Here is a 24,936-nt window from a genome sequence, read left to right as displayed (position 1 = left end):
TCCTTGAAACTGCAACACATTGTATGTATAGTTTTTAATATATTTCATTCTGCTCTGGTCAGAATTGTGTTTTATTTGTTACTCTTCAAAAGTGTTGCTTTAAAATAGTAATTCAGTGTTGTCAAGCGTAGCGGAATTCCGCTAAACGTAGGGACTTTTGGTTACCCTGGCGACAAATTGGCGACGGACGAAATATATGGAAAATGTAGCTACTTTTGACAACCTATCTTAAAACTTCGAATTTTCCGCCATAGCTTGAAAGAAGTTAAGAAATTAGGCTATTACAAAACATTTATATTAGGTTAGAAAACATGTGACAAAATTTAATCTATTTGGGCTTTATGCAGAGTTGTTCTGACGTTTGATTAGTGCCATACTAAAGAGATCGTCTAACATATTTCCTGCAATAATCATTCCTTTAGTATGACGCTAATCACACGTCAAAACGACTCTGCATAAGGCCAAATCTATCTTCTGCATTTAATGCTGGTCCAGCCTTAATGAGAGTATTGTTTTGGGGAAAGAGGGTTCACTTGTTGTAAGGTATAAGTACTATTGAGACAAAAGTATAGAATTTTTTATGATGTTAAATAGTATTTTATAGTAGTTTCCTGGGGAGAGAAATTAAAAACAAAGTAGGATTAAACGAAAAAAAAACTTCTTTTTTGAAAATAATTGTAATGAAACATTTTATAAATTTTATATTTGATACATGTATCGACATTATTTGCACGCTCATCTTTGTTTAATTTATGTCAAGTGACATTATTGTAATTATTCTTACATTATAATTTAGAAGTTATTGTACGCAATAAGAATAAAACATATGTGTCCCTTTTCTTTCATTTCTTCTATTTTTAGAAGAAAAAGATGTTTACAATTACAACTGATGTTACATAATGTTAATATGTTAGTATAAAATGAAATGAAATCTTTGAGTTTTACGTCCCACGATTATGCCAGTTAGGCTAAAGGAGACGGTGATTATGAGAAATGATGGAATGAAGAAGGTGGAAGAAAACGGGAGAGACCCAGAATACCCACAAGCACGGTGTTTGTCCACCAGAAGGTCCACACGGCACGAGCTGTGATCGAACCAGGTACCGAGCTGAACGATCCACCACTGAGCTATCGCGTCTCCTTAATATGTTAATAAACAAAGTTATAATAAAAGAACGATAATTATTGACCGTGACTTTTACTTTAATAATATTAACTGAAATAAGACTGAAGTTCTTTTTTTTAATTCATGAAATTTAATGAAGTACTAAATCAGGGCTTTTCGTTTAGAATTTAGTCCTATTATTAATTTGTGAAATATTTTGCACTTTTGTTAACAGCGTTCTTTTTTCTCTCTCTTTTTTTTTTACCATTTATGTTTAATTTTATAATGCAGTGAAAAATAGCGGAATTCAGTAAGGGTAGCGGAACGTGGCGGAATTTTGGCGGCCCAGTAGTGACTTCTCGAGTTGGGGACCTGGCGACACTGGAGTAATTATTCTCTAATTTTTAAAGATGTGATTGCATGTTTGATTGCAAGTATAAAATTGCTTCTATGAACGTTTTTGTAAGCCATTTCATTAACACATGCACCATAAAATAAGATGTAAGTATCAAGCATAGTTGCAAGTTTGTATTAAATTTGTAGCTATAATGGATGGTGAAGCATCTGTTAAGTTGGAATTTTTGTACAAAGAAGAAATTGATTATGGTTTTCCTCAGGAAGATCCACTCGAAGGGAAAGGATGGACATACGAAATGATAACTGACAGCAAAGAATTAATATTATCTTTAACCGAAGGAGAGCAAACAACAGAGAAAGATGTAGCTACGTATTCTTCGGATGTCAAATTAAACATTGGTATGATGAAATCTGAATTTGCAGTAAAAGACCCTGCCTTTGAAAATAATATAGAAACACTAAGAAAAGTAGAGGTTGAAGAGACTTGCGCTTCTTACTGTGATGACTACAAGCAATTAACTACAAGTAGTTCAAATTCAGTTGGGACAGAAAGGTAATGTTAAATTTTATATACATTAACTGGTTCAGATTGATTATACAGCTACATGAGTAAGAAATTTTATAGTTGTAAGGAATACTTTTCGAGAAATAGTTACGGGAGGTAGATTTACGTCTAACGTAAATTAATAATCAACAGTTTGGAAGTGGCGCGGCACACATAGACTAGTTGTACCCAGAAGCACAATTCGGTTCACCCTAGTGATGGGTAAATTCCCGGGAAGATTCCCAAAATGGGAAATTATCCGGGAATTTATGTACAATCAGAAAGAAAATTGCATTCTATTACTATATTATGATTTCAAAGTTGAATTATTTTTTTTTATATCACAGCATATTATTACTGTTGTCCACAGAGGATTTTTTAAAATGTATATTCTGAGCGGTACTATGTTACTTTATTAACACTTTATTATATCTAGAAAGTACGCATAAATATATATTTATTTACAGTATGTTCTATCAATTAAATATGTGTGAAAAACTATATAACAGTGTAAATTTATATGTAAGTGGATTTGCTCAACTTGACTATTACTGATATTATAAACACATTAAATTTATAAATGTTATAAACCAATTAGATTGGGTAAATGCTAGAAGATACATGTCTCACCAATTTATCAACATTTGCGCATACATATTTATGTTCACAAAATTTGCAAGATACTTATCTTTATATTTTAGGAAGCAGCATTGCCATACACGATCTTTCATTCTACCAATTTCTCGAAATTCCATACGTTAATACACATGTGAAAGAATTCCTAGTAATTCTTCAGAAATTTGAGTCAGAGAGAGGAGACAGCCCGACGTCTATTACTAATGGTGGTTCAGGGTTTATTAATATTACTTCATCTCTATTTCTACATAATTCTAAATTACTTTACAAAATGGTTCCTTTTCATCATTTGTAAATTAGTACTTTGCTAATTTTGGCTGTTCTTTAGAATTGGGGGTCAGCTTATGCACCTACTTTTTTCCGATATTCTTTCCGATGCGTTTGTTTTATGTTATCATGCGTTAAATTACGTTACCAACATTAAATTCAGACAGCATTGCAGAGCGAGTGTTAACGAATGAAGGCGGGTTAGAGCCCCGCATGGCACGTTGTTTTCTAACTTCGTTACCAAAATTCACTCTCTTTTCCCACATAAATCACTTCCACTTGCCTTTCCGTTTTGTATATATTCCCTACTGCCCTAAAAAAAAATGTGTTGGAAACTTTCTTGACTACTTAAACACCACTATCAACTCATTTCTTCCATAAATCATTCTGCTTTTTGCTAGTTTTGGGTCCCCAATTCTAAAAAATGACCTTACTTTTTAGTGCAAATGGAAATGGAACTTAAAAAATCGTATTATTAGTTATATAAAGTACCGTCAAATAATTTTAAATTTTTTAACCTCCAAATTCTTTAAAACCTAGAAGTAAATCATAATATATTAAAATAAGTATTTAGTCATATGGTTCTTATAATTTGGAACATAAAGTAAAGAAATGGAAATAAAGTCCTTCCCGGGAATTTATAGGCCAGGGAAAAAACCGGGAATATTCCAATTTTTTAAATTCCTTTCCACCGGGAATATTCCCACTGCCCATCACTAGTGCACCCATCTTAATGAAAGAATCATTACCTAAAATTGAATACACATTTGAAACTAATTCTTGTAGATATTTTTGATATGGGTATTTTGCGTTAGTGTTCCATATATAGAGGCTCGTTTAAGAAAAAAACTCCGTGGGTGAATGGGATCTGAAAATTTCCGAAATACAAACGTGATTCTTTTATACCGGACCAAACCTATAGATGTTTGTAACTTTATCCCCAAGTTATCTCGAATACGCCACTTTTCCGAAGGTCTTCCAAAGTCATTAATAAAACATAAGTCTAACTAAAAAAAAAAAGGTGGATATTTATTGAAGAAGCTATATATAAGCTCATTGCATATTTTACGTCATTTGCTGAAAATCGGCTGTTTTTATTTTCAAAATCATTTTTTGGGGAAGGAGTTGCACTCATCCATATAGTCTCACATCATAGCGCTCCAGTGTACGTATACAATAAGAATTATTATGTAAAAGACACGAATCAAATTGTGCTGGCTTGCCACTAGAAAGAAGTAAGGCTATGTAAGTCAGAGCAGGACCGCAGCATGTTGGCCGGAGAAAAAGCGAAGTGTTGCGTAGGGAACAGACGCGTTACGAAAGGTCAATATACATGTGAACAAGGATAGGACAAAACTCTCTATGAGCTCCTCCGTGGCTAAGCGGTTAGCGTACGCGCGTTTGGCGTGGGAGACCCAGGTTCGATTCCCGGCGGGAGCTCATGTGGTTCGGATTCCACGTTAATCAGTAGGTCCACGTCTCATATAGCCTCGCTGCTGCAAGGGACGCTAAACTAAAATCAGCTCAACTCAAAACACTCTATATGGCATAAAGTGTATTATTTTTCATGCTGAATTGTGTATTTGTACGCTAGTAAAGATGTTATATGAAACATTCCAATATGTTGTCATTGCTTACATATTTGTGTTCCAATATAGTACATTACTAACGTTAATTTAGCAATTATGTTGATCCCTTAAGTCTCAGTACCTTGGTACCTCGCGTTTGCAGAATTAACGTCGTAGTTTTACTTTCACATCACTTTCTCTTATTATTTAATTAATTAATTACAATAATGAATTTCATATAGTCCACGTTTCTATGACTTCATTACACAAAGTCACGCATATATATATATATATATATATATATATATATATATATATATATATATATATATATGCATATCTTCCCTACACATTACATATATTAATACTTAGAAGTAAAATAAGACCTTGTTTATACACAGAGCAAATTCAAATATATCTAACATTTCTTCTCTTGGTACATTTGTGGTAGATATGAGGGTAAATATATATTGGAGGGCTCGACGTTTTTACGTATGAGTACACTTGAATATCTACGAGCTTTTATTTTAGATATATAATTACTATTTTTATAATTCACTTACTCTTAGTATATGTACCTGTATTTATTAGTGTTTTTATAAACCTAATAACTAGTACCTTTTAGGAAATTGAAAACTTATAATAGCAAAAAAAAGTTTTTCAAATTCGATACTATTGTGCTGCCAAAATGTCTTGAGCCGTGGCAAAAGTGAGAACAAAAGCTCACACCCCGACACCCATGCGTTGAGCCAATAAGGCTTCTGCAGCTGCTAAGCGAGAGAGCCTTAGCGAAAGAGAGTGGAATTCTTCAGCCGATAGCAACGCCTGTAACGGAGAATAGGTATCAAGTCAATGTGGTATATTTATAGTCATGAATTTTGATGAGCATAGGCTAACAGTCTTTTTTTCAGGTCTTTGAGAAGATGCTTACAACCCATGGTACTCTGGAGAACACTTCTGATGAAACCTTTCTTGACACAGAAAACACATTTTTCTTGTATTAGATTTGCACACTACTCATCGTTCTTCTGATTCATCTACAATGTAATGCGTGTGAGAGTTTCGAGCTTCGATAGGGATATACGATCTTGGACCTGGCCTAACTGATGTCATGTTTCCAATGCGAAGAAGACACATGGCAACTTCCCTCAAAAACTAGATGTGTGTGTTCATTGTTCGTGTTAAATTCGCAAAGCAATTTCCAAGAAGAATCAACTGCCAAATTGAGCGCATTATTGAAAAGATTCCATCACCATTTCTTGGATCTGAGTTTGGGTCTGTAAGATGCAAGAAGACGATCCACAACGTCAACTCCTCCCATTCCTTCATTGTATCCTCGTCGCCAAAAGTGCCTTTACATCGCTGTGACGGGTATGTGATCGCGCAGTACTGCAAGGAAGGGAAGGTTGCATATAAAATTGTGATTAATTTTGAAGAGTTTTTATTTTGACTAGGGAATTAACATAGGTGAAGGGAGAAAAGACACAGATTTGAAGCATCAGCGCACTGTTATTGAAGCATCAGTGCACGAAAAGATTCGTATTTTCAGTTTTTCTATTTATTGTTTTATAAGTTAAGTTAAACACCACAATATGTATCACTGATATCGCAGATCGTATTATTTTTAAAATCGCGTTTGTAACCTATTTTCAAAACATTCATCTCCAGACATGATGTAGAGAGAAGAGAAAGAGATACGACATCTGTAATATATGTATATGTGATTCACTAAGTAACTGTAGAAATTAGTTAAAGGAAACATAAGAGAGCGAAAAGCAGGTCTAGAAGTCTGAACTTTTTAAAAACGTCCTAGATAGGTGAAAATATACTTAAAAATTGCGAAAGGTATCATGTAATTTACCTTTCTTTTCTAGTATACTTTTTCTTTCACATCCAAACATCTCTATTCAGAATTACGAGATAAAGGTGAGGAGAGAAACATTTCCATTTCAAGAATTATATCAGGAAAAAAATCTTTTGACTTAGACTAGTTTCGAACTCGCAACCCTTGAATCCATAGCTCAGCACTATACCGATTGAGCTAACAACTTCTGCAGGAAAAGCCTGATTTCTACAACTACCGGTTGCTGAATGGTGTGTATTAACCAAGTTTGCCGAGATAATTGCTTCATATAGCTATGGCAATAATAATAATAATAATAATAATAATAATAATAATAATAATAATAATAATGATAATATAAAGGAGAAGAACAGAATTTAAAAAGTCGCATATGTTAAAAGTTTGACGTGCAGAGTAAGTCCTAATATGAGATTTTATTAATTATATACAATCAATGTAAGCGTGGTTTATTCGTGCATGCTACTCAAACTGCGCAACTCACGACCGTAGTCCCATAAGGGTTGTACGCGCATGGTACCGTAGCCTTGCGTCCTCCAACCGTGAAGAATGTTTCGGTTTGAACCTATGCGTGTCCTAAGAGGAAGGAGGAGATTCAAAGAAAGAAAACTGGTTTAGAAATTATGCAAACGTAGAATATCTCTGAGGTGATATAGAGTTCAGCGTGTCTTTTAGCTACTACTCTATACAAGACGTGCATCTACGACTTAACGTGAAACCCGAACCACACGACTCCTGACGAGAATCGAAACCCGTATCACCTATAATTCTATTATGGGAGACACAGGAACATGTAAAAATAATCGAAAATGAACTATATTAATGTTAAATCCATAGCTTTTGAGTACCAAATTTCACAAAATTAAATCCCCACGTTAAGCGGATTTGCATATCCAGGTTCCTAACTATGAAAACATTTACGCTCACTCTAACCCCAATCACTTTACAGATTCAACCTGTTGTATATAAGTTATTAGGACGTAAAATTGAACATAATTTATACGAAAAAGACTTTTATGTATTGCAAGACCTGTAACTGCCAAATATTCACCACAAACTTATAGTCGTATCGACATAAACAAAAAGAAGTGTGAAGCAGGAAACTACTTTACCCAAAAGTCAAAAGAGATGCACTGAAGACATAGGAACGGGTCGAGCGGTTTGGGTCATTCTTCTTTCAATTACAAGTTGATGTGTTCAAACCGTGAAGTGTGTATTCGCTTTTTTTCTTTTTTTTTAAAGTGTGTTCCTATTTTCATGAGAGAACTGAGAACATTTCTTTAAATAAATCTTTGGCAACTACTTTTCTCTCAAATTCCATTAGAAGGGAACATTATATGAATTGCAAATCTAAAATCCACAGCTGAGAACAAAATATTATGTTCAATATTTCATTATTATCCTTTGATTTGTAATGAAAAACTAACTATAAGCATTGACGATTTCAGAAGATTCTCCCCCGGTAATGGTCAATATATGAATGAGAGAAAACTGATAAAACATTATTAGTCCACTTTGAGCATGATCGAAAATAACTTATGGCCACGAAGGGAGAAATTTATTTCGAGAGAGTCTCAAATTCTCCCACAAGTCATGCCCTGAAATCATCACTGAAAGGTTTCCTTAACAAATAGAATATTACATTTATTTCTCGTTCTACGTTTTGAAATGGAAAAATCTTAATTTTAAAGTGAATTATAATACGATAAACATAACGATTTATAGAACTAATGAAGTAAATATTCTTGTGTAAGTTATCGATTTCTAATCAGATTAAAACTCGAATATTCGTTTGCATCGCACTTTAAAGTAAATCCTCTCTATATATAATTCTTACTGGAAAGTATGTTTAACTCCAATTACTTAATCAATATTTTTAATAATATATTTTTATTGTAATACTTTTACTATTCAATGTTGTATACATTACATTTCCCAAAGCAAAACCTCGCAAATGTATAGTGGACTAGTGAATATTATCAAATAAGTTATCATTTTGTTTACGTAAATACTTCATTGCCTCATTTGAAACTTCGTACTTTAAATATTATTATTAATAATAATAATAATAATAATAATAATAATAATAATAATAAAATCATAACCATACCTTTATCAGAATTTCAGCCTTAGTCAATAAATGAATTCAACGTGGTCTCTATTCGAAGTTCTATTTAATCGAAACCGCTAGAAATACAGAGAGAAACTTCGAGAACAGATAAAAGAAAAATGTTACCTTGGTGGGACTGGAACTAACCTTTAAGAGTTCCTTTCAATTTACAAATGCCTTAGGCACTTTCTTTCTTTTCTTTAAGTTAACTGATTCACCGAATGTATCTGAGTAACTTGTCTCGATTTTGTGGTCGGTTATATACGTTTTATAATTATCTAGTTAATCTTGAACGACAGGAACACGAAAACAAAAACATCTAAGAGAATTAAAATTCCAAACTCCCCCACCGGGAATCGAACCCGGGAACCCATACACCTAACGCACACGTGCTAGCCACTAGACCAGCGAGGAAAGCTAGTGAAATGCATTTTGTAGTATCTGAAGTTTACACCTATTTCATCCTGCTGTAATAATGTTTACCGTATTCGTTACTTTGAGGAATGATATATGTTATTCATATAGGTTCGTATTCGTCCGTAAATATTATATAAATTATCAGAATTATTCATGGTCTTCCATGGAAATTCACTGGCGCATGCACAGTAGACAGGCACTGTAATTGAAAGGTGAGTTCAACAGATATTATATATTTCGCCGACATTATTTAATAGCTATGTAGAAGAGATAGCAAAAAATGAGTTTTCATAATGAAGATGGAATTTCGGTAGGAGATAATGAGATGAGGTGTATACGGTTTGGGGTTGATATGATAGTTGTAGCAGAATCTACAAAGAAAATTAATAAGATGTAGAAAACTTGAGAAAGGCTTCTTAAGAATATGGAATGAAAATAAATGTTAGAAAGACAAAATCCATAGTGATAGAAACGAAGCGATCGGTGTCAAATATAGAAGTAGGAGCGGGGAAAAAAAGGTGACTAGTTTTTGATGTCTGAATAGTATTATTAGTGATATGACATGCGAACGTGAAATAAAAGCAAGGATAGAAATAGTGAAATAAGCCTTTAGGATGAAGAAAATACTATTTTGTGGGGCCTTAGAGTTGAAAAGAAAAGACTCATAAAATGCTTAGTGTACTGTATTTTACTGTATTTATAGGACAGAAACATTGACATTACGCAGAAATGATGAGAAACAATTGGAGGCTTTCGAAATATGTGCGTGGAGAAGAATGGAGAGAAATAGCTGGGTCGTGAGGAAAACGAATGAGATGGTTGGAAATGGAAGGAGAAAAATATTATTAAGAAGAGGAAGAGAAACTGGTTGGAATATTGGTTAGGAAGGAACTGTATCATGAGGGATGTGCTGGAGATGGAGGGGACGAATTAGACTATATAGAAACATAATTAGGCTATTGGCGATATCAAAACAGAAAAATCGTATGTGAAGATGGAGAGGTTAACAGAAGATTGTGGAGCATGGCAGCTTCTCAGCTACGGTAAGTGACCGCTGGTAATGGCGGAATACTTCTGATATAATGATGCTGATTATGCACAGAAGAAACAGAAAGATCCACTTTACTGTCATTGCTAATACGAATCACAATGCAAATTTCTACAAGTTGTCAAAATGCCTAGCTCTAAAGGCTGTAGAGAACTATCTGTTAGTCTGCGAGGAGAATTTATAGTCGAGTAAAAGTGGAACAAACTCTCATTCAGATCGCTTGGGTTTTGGGCTGCGACGAGAAAGCAGTGAAGAAATTTATTTAGTGGTATGAAAAATAATAATAATAATAATAATAATAATAATAATAATAATTTATTTCACAATTCATTTCTGCCAGTAGCTTTCGCCCCCTTACTCCCACTTCATGCTTACTCAGGAGGAAGCTGCGCGTCCCCAGGTTGGGAACCACTACTTTCCAATAAGGAATTCTGATAGCCTGTTAGAAATTTGCATTCTGACTAATATAAGCAAACTGCATTCTTCTGTTTCTACTGCGCATGCACCAGTGAATTTCCATGGAAGATCATGAATAATTCTGATAATTTATATAATATTTACAGACGAATACGTAAGAGAACCTACGGTAAACATTATTACAGCAGGATGAAATAGGTGTAAACTTCAGATACTACAAAATGCATTTTACTTGCTTTCCCCGCTGGTCTAGTGACTAGCACGTGTGCGTTAGGTGTATGGGGTCCCGGGTTCGATTCCCGGTGGGTGAGTTTGGAATTTTAATTCTGTTAGTTGTTTTTGTATTCGTGTTCCTGTCGTTCAAGATTAACAGAAATGATTGTAAAACATATATAACCGAGTAGAAAATAGAGACAAGTTACTCAGATACGTTCGGTGAATAAGTTAACTTAAAGAGAAGAAAAAACTGTCTAAGGCATTTGTCTGTAAATTGTAAAGAACTCCTACAGTCGGCGAGAACTATCTTGGCAGTGACGTCAACTCTCTCAGTTGCAAGGCTACCAACTTACGCTATTCACAAATAGTGCTTAGATGGTACGCTTCGCACGCCACGTCGTAACTACAGTTTAAAATAATGCTGGTAGCAAACTAGAGAGAATTTAGATAACAATGTATTTGAATAATGCTAGCATATATATGTGCATTGTTACGACAAAGAAAGAAAAAATAAGATTAGATCCTATATTTATGTCGTCAAACGACAATATCTTTCCTTTTAAAAAGCAGTTTTCTATTTCCAATAGATTTTTTTTAAACCTAAATCCCAACATGCGCAGTATTTGTTGTAATGCCCACTCAAAACCTTTGAAGTCAATGCTTTTCTTAAGTTCGCACAATAATTTATTTAATGTGGTGACAATATCTTCAGCATAGAGATTGTTAATTGTTCTACGAACTACTACTTCATCGAAAGATTCTAAATTTATTTGTCTTTTCTGTATATTTGGCCTTGCTTTGTAGCGGCAGTCTTGTTACCAAGTAATCCACTACCTATGAAAGGGTATTTTAGGATTCCCCTTAATGCGGAGTAGGTTGGGCAAGTAATCCTTTTCGTGAAAATTATAAATATACTTCAACTCGAACAATTTATTGTATAATTTCTTCAACATTTAAATAAATTCAACAATAACAATACAACTGCGCTAACACAAAACAACATTGCTCAATATTAACTTGAACCCTTTCCCAATTTGAATAGTAGTCCGGAAATTTTTATACATTCGCATTCCACTACTTTATATTCTAAATTAATTTTACTGGTTGTACTTTTGACAGGTTTCATATATCAAATATCTACACAAATTAAATTTAATCCCCAAATATAACAATATATATATATTAAATTAGTGACCAAAGAGATACACTCACCAAAAAGTTGTAACAGTTGGGCCGAAATGGAAAGAAAAAAATAGATTAAAATTTTGTACTTACAATTTCCTGACGAGCTGCATATCAATGGCACTTACATAAATTTACACTTAATTAATCCGGCTACTTTCTGTGTAGGAGCATTATTATCCAATCACTATTCCGAAATCACATTTAACTAGTTATCAATTTAACGGACACAATTTCTAAGCTCCTACCCCTGCTTACCTCATGTTTCAATCTAAAGGAAACGTAATAGGTACGGGTAGAATACAAAAGATAGATGGCGCCCCAGTCACTTCGAACAAACGAATATCAAAACCATGACATTGACCTACAGAGCCAATGTTTCCATATACAAGTTTATTTAACTAATCAGCTGATCGAGAGTTTTCAAATTCTTTTTTTTTTTTTTTTTTTTTGAACTTCTTTGAAATGTCTCATATTAAATTTCCCCCCTCTCAGGGTGATTTAATTAAACAAAAAGTTATTTAACATTTCGAAGTAAGTTCATCTTCCATGCACGGCATGCAGTAAAGAATAATGGAACGAACTCACCGATGGAAATTCTTCACAAACAAATCGTTAGTTGTTTCGGAGCTCCTTTTAGTTCATTGTCCAATCGACGAAGCACGCACCATAACTGCAGAAAAATAACAGGATTGATGACGGTATTGTTCTTGCCTATCCACCTGTTGGTCCTGATTTAAATCCATTCTTCTATGGGAAGGTTCTCTCGGACAAACACAGCAAACACAGCGAACACAGCCGTGGCCAGAAACACCCAATTCCGAACCTGCAGAATTGTACAAACAGAGCACAGTACACAAATATATATAACACATAACATATATTAATAGTGAAGTGGATTACAATTATTACAGAATCTGTACATATTTTCTTAATTTCCATTATTATTTTCATAATTATTTTCTCTTGCTGGATAAAATTTCTTTATGAAACTGACATGACGTTTAATCTTTACTTTCTTATCAGCTACTAGTTGTAACCACACTGTGTTCTTTGTTGGATAGCTCATAATTTCGAACGGACCCTGATATTGGCTATCTAATTTAGGTTGATAACGTTTTTCCAAAGAAGATTTAGTTACTTTCTTAACCAATACTTTTTCTCCAATAGGTAAATCTATATCTCTATGTTTTCTAGAATACAATTTCTCTTTCCTTTTCCAGGCCAATTCAATATTATCTACAATAGTTTTACTCATCTCAGCTTTATCTGGAGTACTTTCAAGAATTCCTAGATCTAAAATCCAGTTTACATCTAAAGGATTAAACATCTTTCTTCCTAAGTATACCTCACTTGGAGTTTTACGAGTTACAGAATTTTCACTACTATTTAATGTGTACTGGACTTGATAAATATACTTAGACCACTTAGTTTGATTTTTATAAATATAGGTTTTCAAAATTAATTTTATATTTTTATTTTGTCTTTCTGTTAAATTGCTTGACATGGAATAAGGAGTAGTACAAATGTTTTTAATGCCTAAACTAAATAGATAATGTTTGAAATAATCGCTTTGCAGATATCCAGCATTGTCATGAATCACCTTATTTGGAAATCCGTAAGAATAAAATATTTTATCTAATTTCAAACATATAGACTTTGAACTCAAATTCCTAAGAGGTTCGATAATGACAAATCTAGAAAAACCATCGGTTAAGACTAATACATATCTAAACCCATTACTGATAGGCCAAGGCCCCATTACATCTAAAAATAGAGAATTATTAGGATATTTCTCTTTCTGAGTATAGTAGGTACCATAAGGAAGTCTATTCCTATCCCTACATAGCTGACAAGTCGTACATCTCTGAACAAAATCTCTAATTTCTTGGAATAAATTAGGAAAAGTATAACGTATAGCCACTTTTGCTATCGTTCTTTGGACCCCACTATGACCCCCACCTACAGGGTCTTGATGATGAAATTTAATCACACTATACTTAAGAGACTCTGGTACAACAGCTCTTAAACCTCCATATTGTTTACCTTTAGTTTTCTTCAGAAGGATACCATTTTTAAGAACATAAGGTTCCTTTACCTGTCCCCTTTCTAATTCTTGTATTATAGTATTTAAATTAGGGTCCTCTCGTTGATGATCTCCTAATGGCTTATGAAAGAAAGGATTATTCCAGAAATTAACAAAATTCAAGTGTACTTCTTTATCATCCACCTTATCAATTTCCACTATATCTGATGAAGGAGGTGTATAATCGATATAATTATGCATCCTAGTTAGAAAATCTGCCATATTGCGCTCACTCCGCAAGTGAATAATATCAAATTGATATCGACTCACCTTTTCAATAAGAGAGCCGTATTTTCTTTGACGTTTATGATTTTTAAGTATCCACGTCAAGGCTGAATTATCACAATAAATTGTGAATTTCTTATGAAGATACATGTCAAATTTATCAAGCGCATGAACTAAACTAGAAAGTTCAAGATCAAAAACGCTTTTCGACCAATCTGATGGAGGAACACGTTTACTCAAAAAGTAAACAGGTCTAAGTTTTCCATCACCATCGTACTGGCTTAATATAGCACCATAATTTTTGGTGGAAGCATCGACATGTATAACGAAGGGCGCATTCATATCTGGCACTTTAAGAACAATATGGTTAATAATAGCTTCCTTAATTTTCTCCAATAAATCGTCTTCCTCCTTCCCCCAGATAAATGGAACCGTAGGTGATTTCATAGCATATAATGGACTCAAAAGTTCTGAATAATCTTTTACATATCTAAGATAATAATTAAGAAATCCCAACATTCTGTTTAAGGCACGTTTATTTTTCGGTCTGGGTATTTCTTTAATCGCTCTTACTCTCTCATCATCTATTCTCATTTGACCATTAGAGAATTCATATCCTAATATTTTCACTTTTGATTTCATAAACTGAGCTTTGTGTGGACTAATAGTAATCCCCCAATCTTTCAACCTTTTTAACACTTTTTCTAAAATTTCTTTATGTTTTTCAACACTATCCGAGTGAATTATTAAGTCATCACAGTAAATATCTAAATAATCCCCTTCTATATCACGAAAGATCTTATGCATTAAACTGGACAAAACGAATGGTGAAACTGCCATCCCCATCGGTAGGCGACAATACTGTAATAATCTATTTGGTGTAGCAAATGCTGTTATATTCCTACACTCAGGTTTAATCTCCAATTGATGAAATGCGGATCGGACATCAATTAATGTATACAGATGGTGTTTACCTATATTAGATATGATAGATTCTAAGTTCGGACTCGGAAATCCAGTCAATAACAATTTAGAATTAATTTGGCCATAATTGATCACTAATCTCTTGGATTGATCTCGATTAGTAACAAGGAAGCAAGGGGAAATATATGGACTACTATTTATTTCTTCAATAACACCCTGTTCTATTAATTTATCTAAAAACAAATCAAGTTCTTTCATTTTATATTTAGGAATCATATATGGTTGAGTAATGCTTGGTGAAGGATCTGTTAATTGAATTTCATATAAATAATCACGAACATGCCCTAACTTATCGGTTATTATTTCTTTGTAATCATTAAGTAATTGTTTAACATAAGGTATTAACCTTTCATCATAAATATTTTCAAAATTTACACTACCTTTTAATGCTTCTTCTCCATCTCCCTCTTTATCTGCCTCCTTATACAATGGATTAAAGATTCTCGTGCCAGGTGGAACATCTTCATAAACAGCAGTATCAGTATTCTCAAGTGCAACTGTCTCCTTGGTCTTTGCCTTAGTACGGTTCTCCGCCCTACTCCTGGACTCGCCTACGCCACTGGTTGTCTGCTTGGTCTGGTTGCCATAACGTCGAGACCTCCTTGGAAACAGCTTAGCCTTGCTGGTTTGGGTTGGTGTTGTCAGGTTACAGGAAAAAGAACTGCCACCATATTGTAAAGCTGCACCTTCAGACCTAGTCCCCTCGAATCGATCACAAACTCTGGCGCCAAGGTGTCTGGGATCTCTCCGAGTAGGCCTGAAATGATATTGGAAAGCGCACAGATCACTGTTCATACCAACTGGGTTATTCTCAAAAGGTTGTAACTTTACTTGCATTTTCAATTTCTCAAAAAGAAGTTCTCGAGCGTTTATATTTATATGGGCGTAATTATCCCGTAAAAAGTCTAAACCCAATAATAATTTTAATTTTGGATGGTTAACAACTCCAAACCACGCCGTAAAACGGACACCGTGAATAAAGAAAATAAGTTGCACCATCTCACGCACTAACAACTCATTCCCTTGCATGATGGTCACAGAATAGTTTACTTGTTTTATTTTAGGCTTGCATTTCGTACGGATTTCTTCTAAAACACTGTTTTCAATTAAGCATAGAGTCGAGCCAGTATCTATTATACAGGGATATAAAGTATGGCATATACTGATGGGCAATTGTAATAAGCTTCCATGATCTTCCCTTGCACTATGAGAGTACGCACTATGAACTCCGGTTTTATTTTCATTTAAATTTTGATAACTCAGTCTATTCTGTCTATTAAAAGGTGTTGGCATATAATTTGTCCTGGCACTTCTAAGAGGAGTTTTTACCCGTGGTAAACAAACCTTTTCACTTTTAACTACATTTTTATAATCTTGTTTATATTTGTCATTAATTTCATAACTTTCCGCAAAATCTACATATTCATTTACCGTTTTTGGAACACTAAGTATCAACAACAGATTACGAATTTCGGGAGTAACTAAATTACTTATTAATTTACAAATTTCATCTTCAGGCATGTTAATTTCTAAAACATTTAATGTACTTAGTTTCTCTTGTAAAAAGTTTAATAAATTTTCATTTTCTTGCATTACTCTATATAATGATACCTTCATAAATTCCGTATTAATCAAGGGTGTGACAAATTTTAATAATAAGGAATGACAGATATGACCCCAATCTGTAGTTATTGTTAACAAGCGCTGCAACTCTTCATAAGCTTGCTTCCTACACCTCTGTAAACTCGATACTAATATCGCCTCTACAGGAGCAATTTCCTTTACTATTAACATATCAAGTTTCAAAAGAAAATGACATACTAACATACCATCTGTTCCATCTATTACCGGTATATCATATATTTGCTTTTCTAAAGAATTAAAAATACTTTGCGAAAATTGTTTTTGAAAGTTACAGGTTATGGGAGCTCGCAACACTGCTTGTCTATGCTCATGAACAGGTGTATGTGAGAACGACAAGAAATTCCCCCCTCTCTGATTTTCCTGCCCTTCACACCTACGACCTTCTATCTCATCGTCAAATGAAATAAGGGGAGGGTCAGCTACTGCGACTCTGCTATTACGTAACATACTACCCCTAGCTTCGTATGCCGCTTGCCAATGACTCATTTTTTTCTTTTCTTTTCTAATGGTACCAATAACCGAAAGATGTATATACTTAATGAAATTAATTTCTTTCCTTTTATCCAGCTTACAAATAGTAGACTAATACAAATTTTATTTTCGTTTTTCTTGTTTTTAATCACACCCAGATTCGAAATCCACTTCTTATTGCCCTCACGCATTAAGGTTTAAGTTCCTAGATTGAAACATGAGGTAATTTATATTTATATGTAGCGGCAGTCTTGTTACCAAGTAATCCACTACCTATGAAAGGGTATTTTAGGATTCCCCTTAATGCGGAGTAGGTTGGGCAAGTAATCCTTTTCGTGAAAATTATAAATATACTTCAACTCGAACAATTTATTGTATAATTTCTTCAACATTTAAATAAATTCAACAATAACAATACAACTGCGCTAACACAAAACAACATTGCTCAATATTAACTTGAACCCTTTCCCAATTTGAATAGTAGTCCGGAAATTTTTATACATTCGCATTCCACTACTTTATATTCTAAATTAATTTTACTGGTTGTACTTTTGACAGGTTTCATATATCAAATATCTACACAAATTAAATTTAATCCCCAAATATAACAATATATATATATTAAATTAGTGACCAAAGACATACACTCACCAAAAAGTTGTAACAGTTGGGCCGAAATGGAAAGAAAAAAATAGATTAAAATTTTGTACTTACAATTTCCTGACGAGCTGCATATCAATGGCACTTACATAAATTTACACTTAATTAATCCGGCTACTTTCTGTGTAGGAGCATTATTATCCAATCACTATTCCGAAATCACATTTAACTAGTCATCAATTTAACGGACACAATTTCTAAGCTCCTACCCCTGCTTACCTCATGTTTCAATCTAAAGGAAACGTAATAGGTACGGGTAGAATACAAAAGATAGATGGCGCCCCAGTCACTTCGAACAAACGAATATCAAAACCATGACATTGACCTACAGAGCCAATGTTTCCATATACAAGTTTATTTAACTAATCAGCTGATCGAGAGTTTTCAAATTCTTTTTTTTTTTTTTGAACTTCTTTGAAATGTCTCAGCTTTACAGGGTGTTACGACGGGTTGTCCAGACTTTACTCCTTCTCTTTCACAATTCGCCACACGGATCTCTCACTGGCACATGTTGCTCGAGAGGTTTCATAAACACTGTCAGATTTATTATTGTTTGCTGCAAGAAAAGTTGTAAACATTAAAACCAATGTCTCCTGCATCACAATGCAACGGCTTGCCTTTCTTTAAGGTACTATCACCCATTCTTATACACTAAATTTCGAGAACGAGAATAAAACAAAGGATTGACAAATTTCACCAGTCAGCATAGACTGTACAGCCCTACACAAAGAAAACACGCGCTTTTCAGTTCATTTCAATTCGCTTTTGTTTTTTAATTTGTTTGTGTGTTTTTCCTGGAATGCTGTTCTTATGTCCTATTGGTAAATGTTATACTTTTCGAAGCTACACTCACTAACCCCCACGCTCTGTTTCCGCGACCAGGAAACACATTCATATATCATCCTCTAACTCAAGAACCGTGATAGGTAAAGACATGGGAATTTCTTTAAAATAAACTTTGGACTCCTCCTTCTCATTTTGTCCACAGCATGTTTGTGTCTATCTTCAATAGAACGAAAAATTGTAGCATGTTGAAATCTGAGTATTATTAGAACAGAATAAACATAAATGGCTATCATTTAAAATTATTTTCTACATACTTATAATATAAAATTCAAATATAAAAGAACCATGTTCTTCATCAAAATTATATAAATATAATAGCAAAAAATGTAGCATTTATGTCTCCTCGAACTCCAGTTATCGTTATACAAAGATGAGAAGTATATTTATCAAAAATGAATCTCCCATTTCGGTTCATTTCCTTTCGCTTTCCTGTTGTAGAGAACGGAGCGTGCTTTTAAGTTGGTATTTCTGTTCGCGCATTTTCTCTTTCCTGGGATTGGACGTTAAATTGAACGAAGCGTCTGCTTTGACCAGTGGGAGAGCATTTGAACAAGAGCGAAGTCTACGTCACTGCCAGGATAATTCTCGGCCACTGTAAAAGTTACTTCCAATCCCACCAAAGTAACATTTTTCTTTTACTTGTTCTCGAAGTTTCTCTCTGTATTCCTATCGGTTTCGATTAAATAGAACTTCGAATAGAGACAACGTTGAATTCATTTATTGACTAAGCCTGAAATTCTGATAAAGGTATGACTGTGATTTTATTATTATTATTATTATTATTATTATTATTATTATTATTATTATTATTATTATTTAAAGTACGAAGTTTCAAATGAGGCAATGAAGTATTTACGTAAACAAAATGATAACTTATTTGATAATATTCACTAGTCCACTATACATTTGCGAGGTTTTGCTTTGGGAAATGTAGTGTATACGACATTGAATAGTAAAAGTATTACAATAAAAATATATTATTAAAAATACTGATTAAGTAATTGGAGTTAAACATACTTTCCAGTAAGAATTATATATAGAGAGGATTTACTTTAAAGTGCGATGCAAACGAATATTCGAGTTTTAATCTGATTAGAAATCGATAACTTACACAAGAATATTTACTTCATTAGTTCTATAAATCTTTATGTTTATCGTATTATAATTCACTTTAAAATTAGGATTTTTCCATTTCAAAACGTAGAACGAGAAATAAATGTAATATTCTATTTGTTAAGGAAACCTTTCAAACAATGATGATTTCAGGGCATGACTTGTGGGAGAATTTGAGACTCTGTCGACATAAATTTCCCTCTTCGTTGCCATAAGTTATCTTCGATCATGCTCAAAGTGGACTAAAAATGTTTTATCAGTTTTCTCTCATTCATATATTGACCATTACCGGGGCAGAATCTTCTGAAATCGTCAATGCTTATAGTTAGTTTTTCATTACAAATCAAAGGATAATAATGAAATATTGAACATAATATTTTGTTCTCAGCTGTGGATTTTAGATTTGCAATTCATATAATGTTCCCTTCTAATGGAATTTGAGAGAAAAGTAGTTGCCAAATATTTATTTAAAGAAATGTTCTCAGTTCTCTCATGAAAATAGGAACACACTTTAAAAAAAAGAAAAAAAACGAATACACACTTCACGGTTTGAACACATCAACTTGTAATTGAAAGAAGAATGACCCAAACCGCTCGACCCGTTCCTATGTCTTCAGTGCATCTCTTTTGACTTTTGGGTAAAGTAGTTTCCTGCTTCACACTTCTTTTTGTTTATGTCGATACGACTATAAGTTTGTGGTGAATATTTGGCAGTTACAGGTCTTGCAATGCATAAAAGTCTTTTTCGTATAAATTATGTTCAATTTTACGTCCTAATAACTTATATACAACAGGGTGAATTTGTGAAATGATTGGGGTTAGAGTGAGCGTAAATGTTTTCATAGTTAGGAGCCTGGATATCCAAATCCGCTTAACGTGGGGATTTAATTTTGTGAAATTTGGTACTCAAAAGCTATGGATTTAACATTAATATAGTTCATTTTCGATTATTTTTACATGTTCCTGTGTCTCCCATAATAGAATTATAGGTGATACGGGTTTCGATTCTCGTCAGGAGTCGTGTGGTTCGGGTTTCACGTTAAGTCGTAGATGCACGTCTTGTATAGAGTAGTAGCTAAAAGACACGCTGAACTCTATATCACCTCAGAGATATTCTACGTTTGCATAATTTCTAAACCAGTTTTCTTTCTTTGAATCTCCTCCTTCCTCTTAGGACACGCATAGGTTCAAACCGAAACATTCTTCACGGTTGGAGGACGCAAGGCTACGGTACCATGCGCGTACAACCCTTATGGGACTACGGTAGTGAGTTGCGCAGTTTGAGTAGCATGCACGAATAAACCACGCTTACATTGATTGTATATAATTAATAAAATCTCATATTAGGACTTACTCTGCACGTCAAACTTTTAACATATGCGACTTTTTAAATTCTGTTCTTCTCCTTTATATTATCATTATTATTATTATTATTATTATTATTATTATTATTATTATTATTATTATTGCCATAGCTATATGAAGCAATTATCTCGGCAAACTTGGTTAATACACACCATTCAGCAACCGGTAGTTGTAGAAATCAGGCTTTTCCTGCAGAAGTTGTTAGCTCAATCGGTATAGTGCTGAGCTATGGATTCAAGGGTTGCGAGTTCGAAACTAGTCTAAGTCAAAAGATTTTTTTCCTGATATAATTCTTGAAATGGAAATGTTTCTCTCCTCACCTTTATCTCGTAATTCTGAATAGAGATGTTTGGATGTGAAAGAAAAAGTATACTAGAAAAGAAAGGTAAATTACATGATACCTTTCGCAATTTTTAAGTATATTTTCACCTATCTAGGACGTTTTTAAAAAGTTCAGACTTCTAGACCTGCTTTTCGCTCTCTTATGTTTCCTTTAACTAATTTCTACAGTTACTTAGTGAATCACATATACATATATTACAGATGTCGTATCTCTTTCTCTTCTCTCTACATCATGTCTGGAGATGAATGTTTTGAAAATAGGTTACAAACGCGATTTTAAAAATAATACGATCTGCGATATCAGTGATACATATTGTGGTGTTTAACTTAACATATAAAACAATAAATAGAAAAACTGAGAATACGAATCTTTTCGTGCACTGATGCTTCAATAACAGTGCACTGATGATTCAAATCTGTGTCTTTTCTCCCTTCACCTATGTTAATTCCCTAATTAAAATAAAAACTCTTCAAAATTAATCACAATTTCTTATGCAACCGTCCCTTCCTTGCAGTACTGCGCGATCACATACCCGTCACAGCGATGTAAAGGCACTTTTGGCGACGAGGATACATTTGAATAACGAATGGTCGACTAATTGGAACCTTTATCTTATGTACACGAGAGTGTCTCCTCACTGATCCTACTGGCAGGTTTGTAAAACAGTTTGAACCAACAGTTACAACCGTACTGTAATTCCACCTTACAAAGCACACATTAACATAACTTTTGACGTCAAACTTTCCTCCTTCGTCCTTAACAAGTTTTCTGTGGACTCAGAGGACACTGTTGAACACGATTATCTCTTACTGTTTTGTTACTCGATTGCCTTTTCGTTCTAATTCTAAAAGAAAACAATAAGACGTGAAGAAATTATAGACAAAGATTTCGTGCTGGGCATTATTTTCTATGATTGATGTGAGACTACGAATAACTCGTTCCTAATGGGATATCCTCAGTAACGTTATCAGTACTGTTGTCTTTTACACCATAGAAGTCCATTGCATATGTATAACCGACAGAAGAACATAAAAACCATATTTTGTAACCAAAACGGAGTGGTTTTCTACTAATAAACAGTTTGGAGATGTGATGCCCATAGTACGGAACCATGCTTTCATCAATGCTCAGGGATTGGTGAAAGATATCAAACTACTGCAAGTTCTTCTGTAGTTCATCGTATATAGGTCTTAATTTCCCAAACTTGTCACCTCTTGGTAAGTTAGAATTGTCACAATATGGTAATATTTTTTGTTCAAAACGGGCTCTTGGCATTACGGATGACACAATGGGTATACACAGGTCGTCTGCCGTACTCCAATAGGACTTCTCAGAAGGAGAATATTATACCCACTGAGAAGTAATAAACCAAAAAATTGTAGTAACTGTACATATGATACTTTTATGTGTGGAGCTCACTTCTTCTGTGCGTACAGATTACACATTTGAACAAGATGGTCAGTGTATGATGGAGGCAAGATCTTGAAGAAAATATCTATCGGAGAACTACTGTCAAGATGAGGATGAGAAACCACAAGTTTTCTTGGTGAACAAGAAATGGGATTGAGGCTAATTTTCGCAACATTTTTGCACTTAGACACACACTGTTTTCCTTTCTTTTTAGATGATCAAGTTTGTGGTATATTTTCGAGCTCATTTGCGTCATAGATGTCATTATTCACTGCCTCTATCAACTCACCACATACGTCCTTACGCAAAACAGGAACTAATTCGTCTTCATTTATGTGCTCCTCGTTTAATATGTCATTTATTCAATCTGGAGGGAGAATGTAAACATCCATTTCCTCGAGTTCAGAAACACACAAAGTGTCCAACGTGCCTGCTATTTCATCCAGCGTAAGAAATTACCTTGCCATTTCGCGATTTTAGACAACAAATATTCAAACTTCCTCGCTACGTACCAATGTTCCCAAATGGGAACATTAAAATATTTCAGTTGCGCAATAAGAACCGATGGTCTCGGACGCACGTTCTCTCACAGTACTAAAAAGCACATTGAACTCTCAACTGCCCACAGAAAGTCTTGCCAACTTTTATATTACGTCGTAAGCAATCAGTAATACAACCTCTTGTAAAAAACACGAAAACATCAATTGTAAAAAAATCGAAATAAATTATTTAGTATACATTTTTGTGAAATTAAGGCAAATAAAACAATTAACCATTAATTCATTTATAATGCCACTCAATGTTGGGCCAGAAATATAGAAAATATACAACGCTAGAACACTGAAAATTTCCTGCTTCCAAAAGGGAACAATGGTACCTATACGGTTAACGAAAAAGTTACCTACTTACGTACGAATCAGCTGAGCGTTCGAAGGGAGTTAGAAGCCACGCAGGTGTAATTTCCTTGCACTTTTGCCACCATGATTATACCACACGGCGTTACGTCACGATCGGTTGGAGCGACTGGAATATAATTCCTAAACTGCTTCGGGAACCGGGTCAGAGAAATCGATTGCAGTGTCCGAGTCAAAGTAAAACCTTGCCCGAATTTCTTATATATTGTTTATAATGCTGTGAATTTTACAGTAAATCTGTAAAAAATGAATGCTTGCGTGTTGATTCCTCTGGTGTAGAAATTCACAGAGTAGAGTTTTAGTAGAGTTCGATACTTTAAAGTAGTTGTATCAAGAACATCATAGTTTGGAAGAAATCGTAGCCTTTATATAAATGTTTGGTTGTAAACTTTTACTGGAAACATCAACGAAGTAGGGTTGGTTCAAAATTTACACACACTCCCACTTATATATATAGATATATATAAACAGATCAATCACGTGTCAAACATGGAACTCGGATCGTATCTGATTTCAATCAATGAGTTGAAATACACATGTAACTTACAAATCAGGAGAAAATTACTCTCTAGGTGTGAGACCCCTAGGATTTGGAATGGGGGAAGATATGAAAACAATTGGAAAGTGCTGCTGTCAGTATCGAATCCATTGTCTTGGAGGTCACTAAACTAATTGGTGATAGATTCAGTAACTAAGCCGGAAGTAAGTCAAGAACAATCTCAATTTGCACATTGATATTTATTTTGCTCATTTGTAATAATAATAAAAAATATAATAATATTTATTATTGTTATTATTAGTAGTGAATTGTAATTTTACCGGATGAGGTACGGATAACGCAAAAATATTAGTCTTCTGTGTTTATTTTCGTCAGTATTTTTAAAAATTATTTTCATGCAACTGCTGGTGTTTTAACTGGAAATGATGAAATAGAAGTTAATGCCGTTCACAATAATAAATTTTAGCTAACCAAGTGCAATAAGAATTATTTATTTTAAATTAGTTTTTGAACAAAGCACACAAGAAATATAATTGCAAAATGTATATTGATAATCATACTCGTTGAGTATTTGAGGAAATCACAGCATGCAGTTTATTTACTGATATGAAGAACAAACCTAAGAAATAATCTTCTTTAATATTGAGA

The 24,936-nt window shown here is 33.9% G+C and overlaps 1 protein-coding gene across 4 annotated transcripts in view; it reads left to right on the top strand.

The window, feature by feature from the left end:
• Window positions 1-24,936, top strand: part of LOC145681259 (uncharacterized) — a 395,864-nt gene that overhangs the window by 210,270 nt on the left and 160,658 nt on the right. For 2 of the 4 annotated variants that reach the window (XM_081752830.1, XM_081752828.1), the window contains exon 2: window positions 1,397-2,015. The exons of 1 other annotated variant lie outside the window; for it this stretch is intronic. In XM_081752830.1, the coding sequence (XP_081608956.1) occupies window positions 1,654-2,015 (362 nt within the window). In that variant the 5' untranslated portion in view covers window positions 1,397-1,653. Of the gene's footprint in view, window positions 1-1,396; window positions 2,017-24,936 lie in introns of those variants that run through there. One more of the 4 variants, XM_081752834.1, reaches the window with a different exon arrangement.

The sequence above is a fragment of the Thermobia domestica genome, chromosome 3 (genome assembly GCF_964235325.1).
Source record: "Thermobia domestica chromosome 3, izTheDome1.hap1.1, whole genome shotgun sequence".
Classification (NCBI taxonomy): Eukaryota; Metazoa; Arthropoda; class Insecta; order Zygentoma; family Lepismatidae; genus Thermobia; species Thermobia domestica.
The sequence above is the reverse complement of the archived record's forward strand: the minus strand, read 5'-3'. Positions and strand labels throughout refer to the sequence as shown.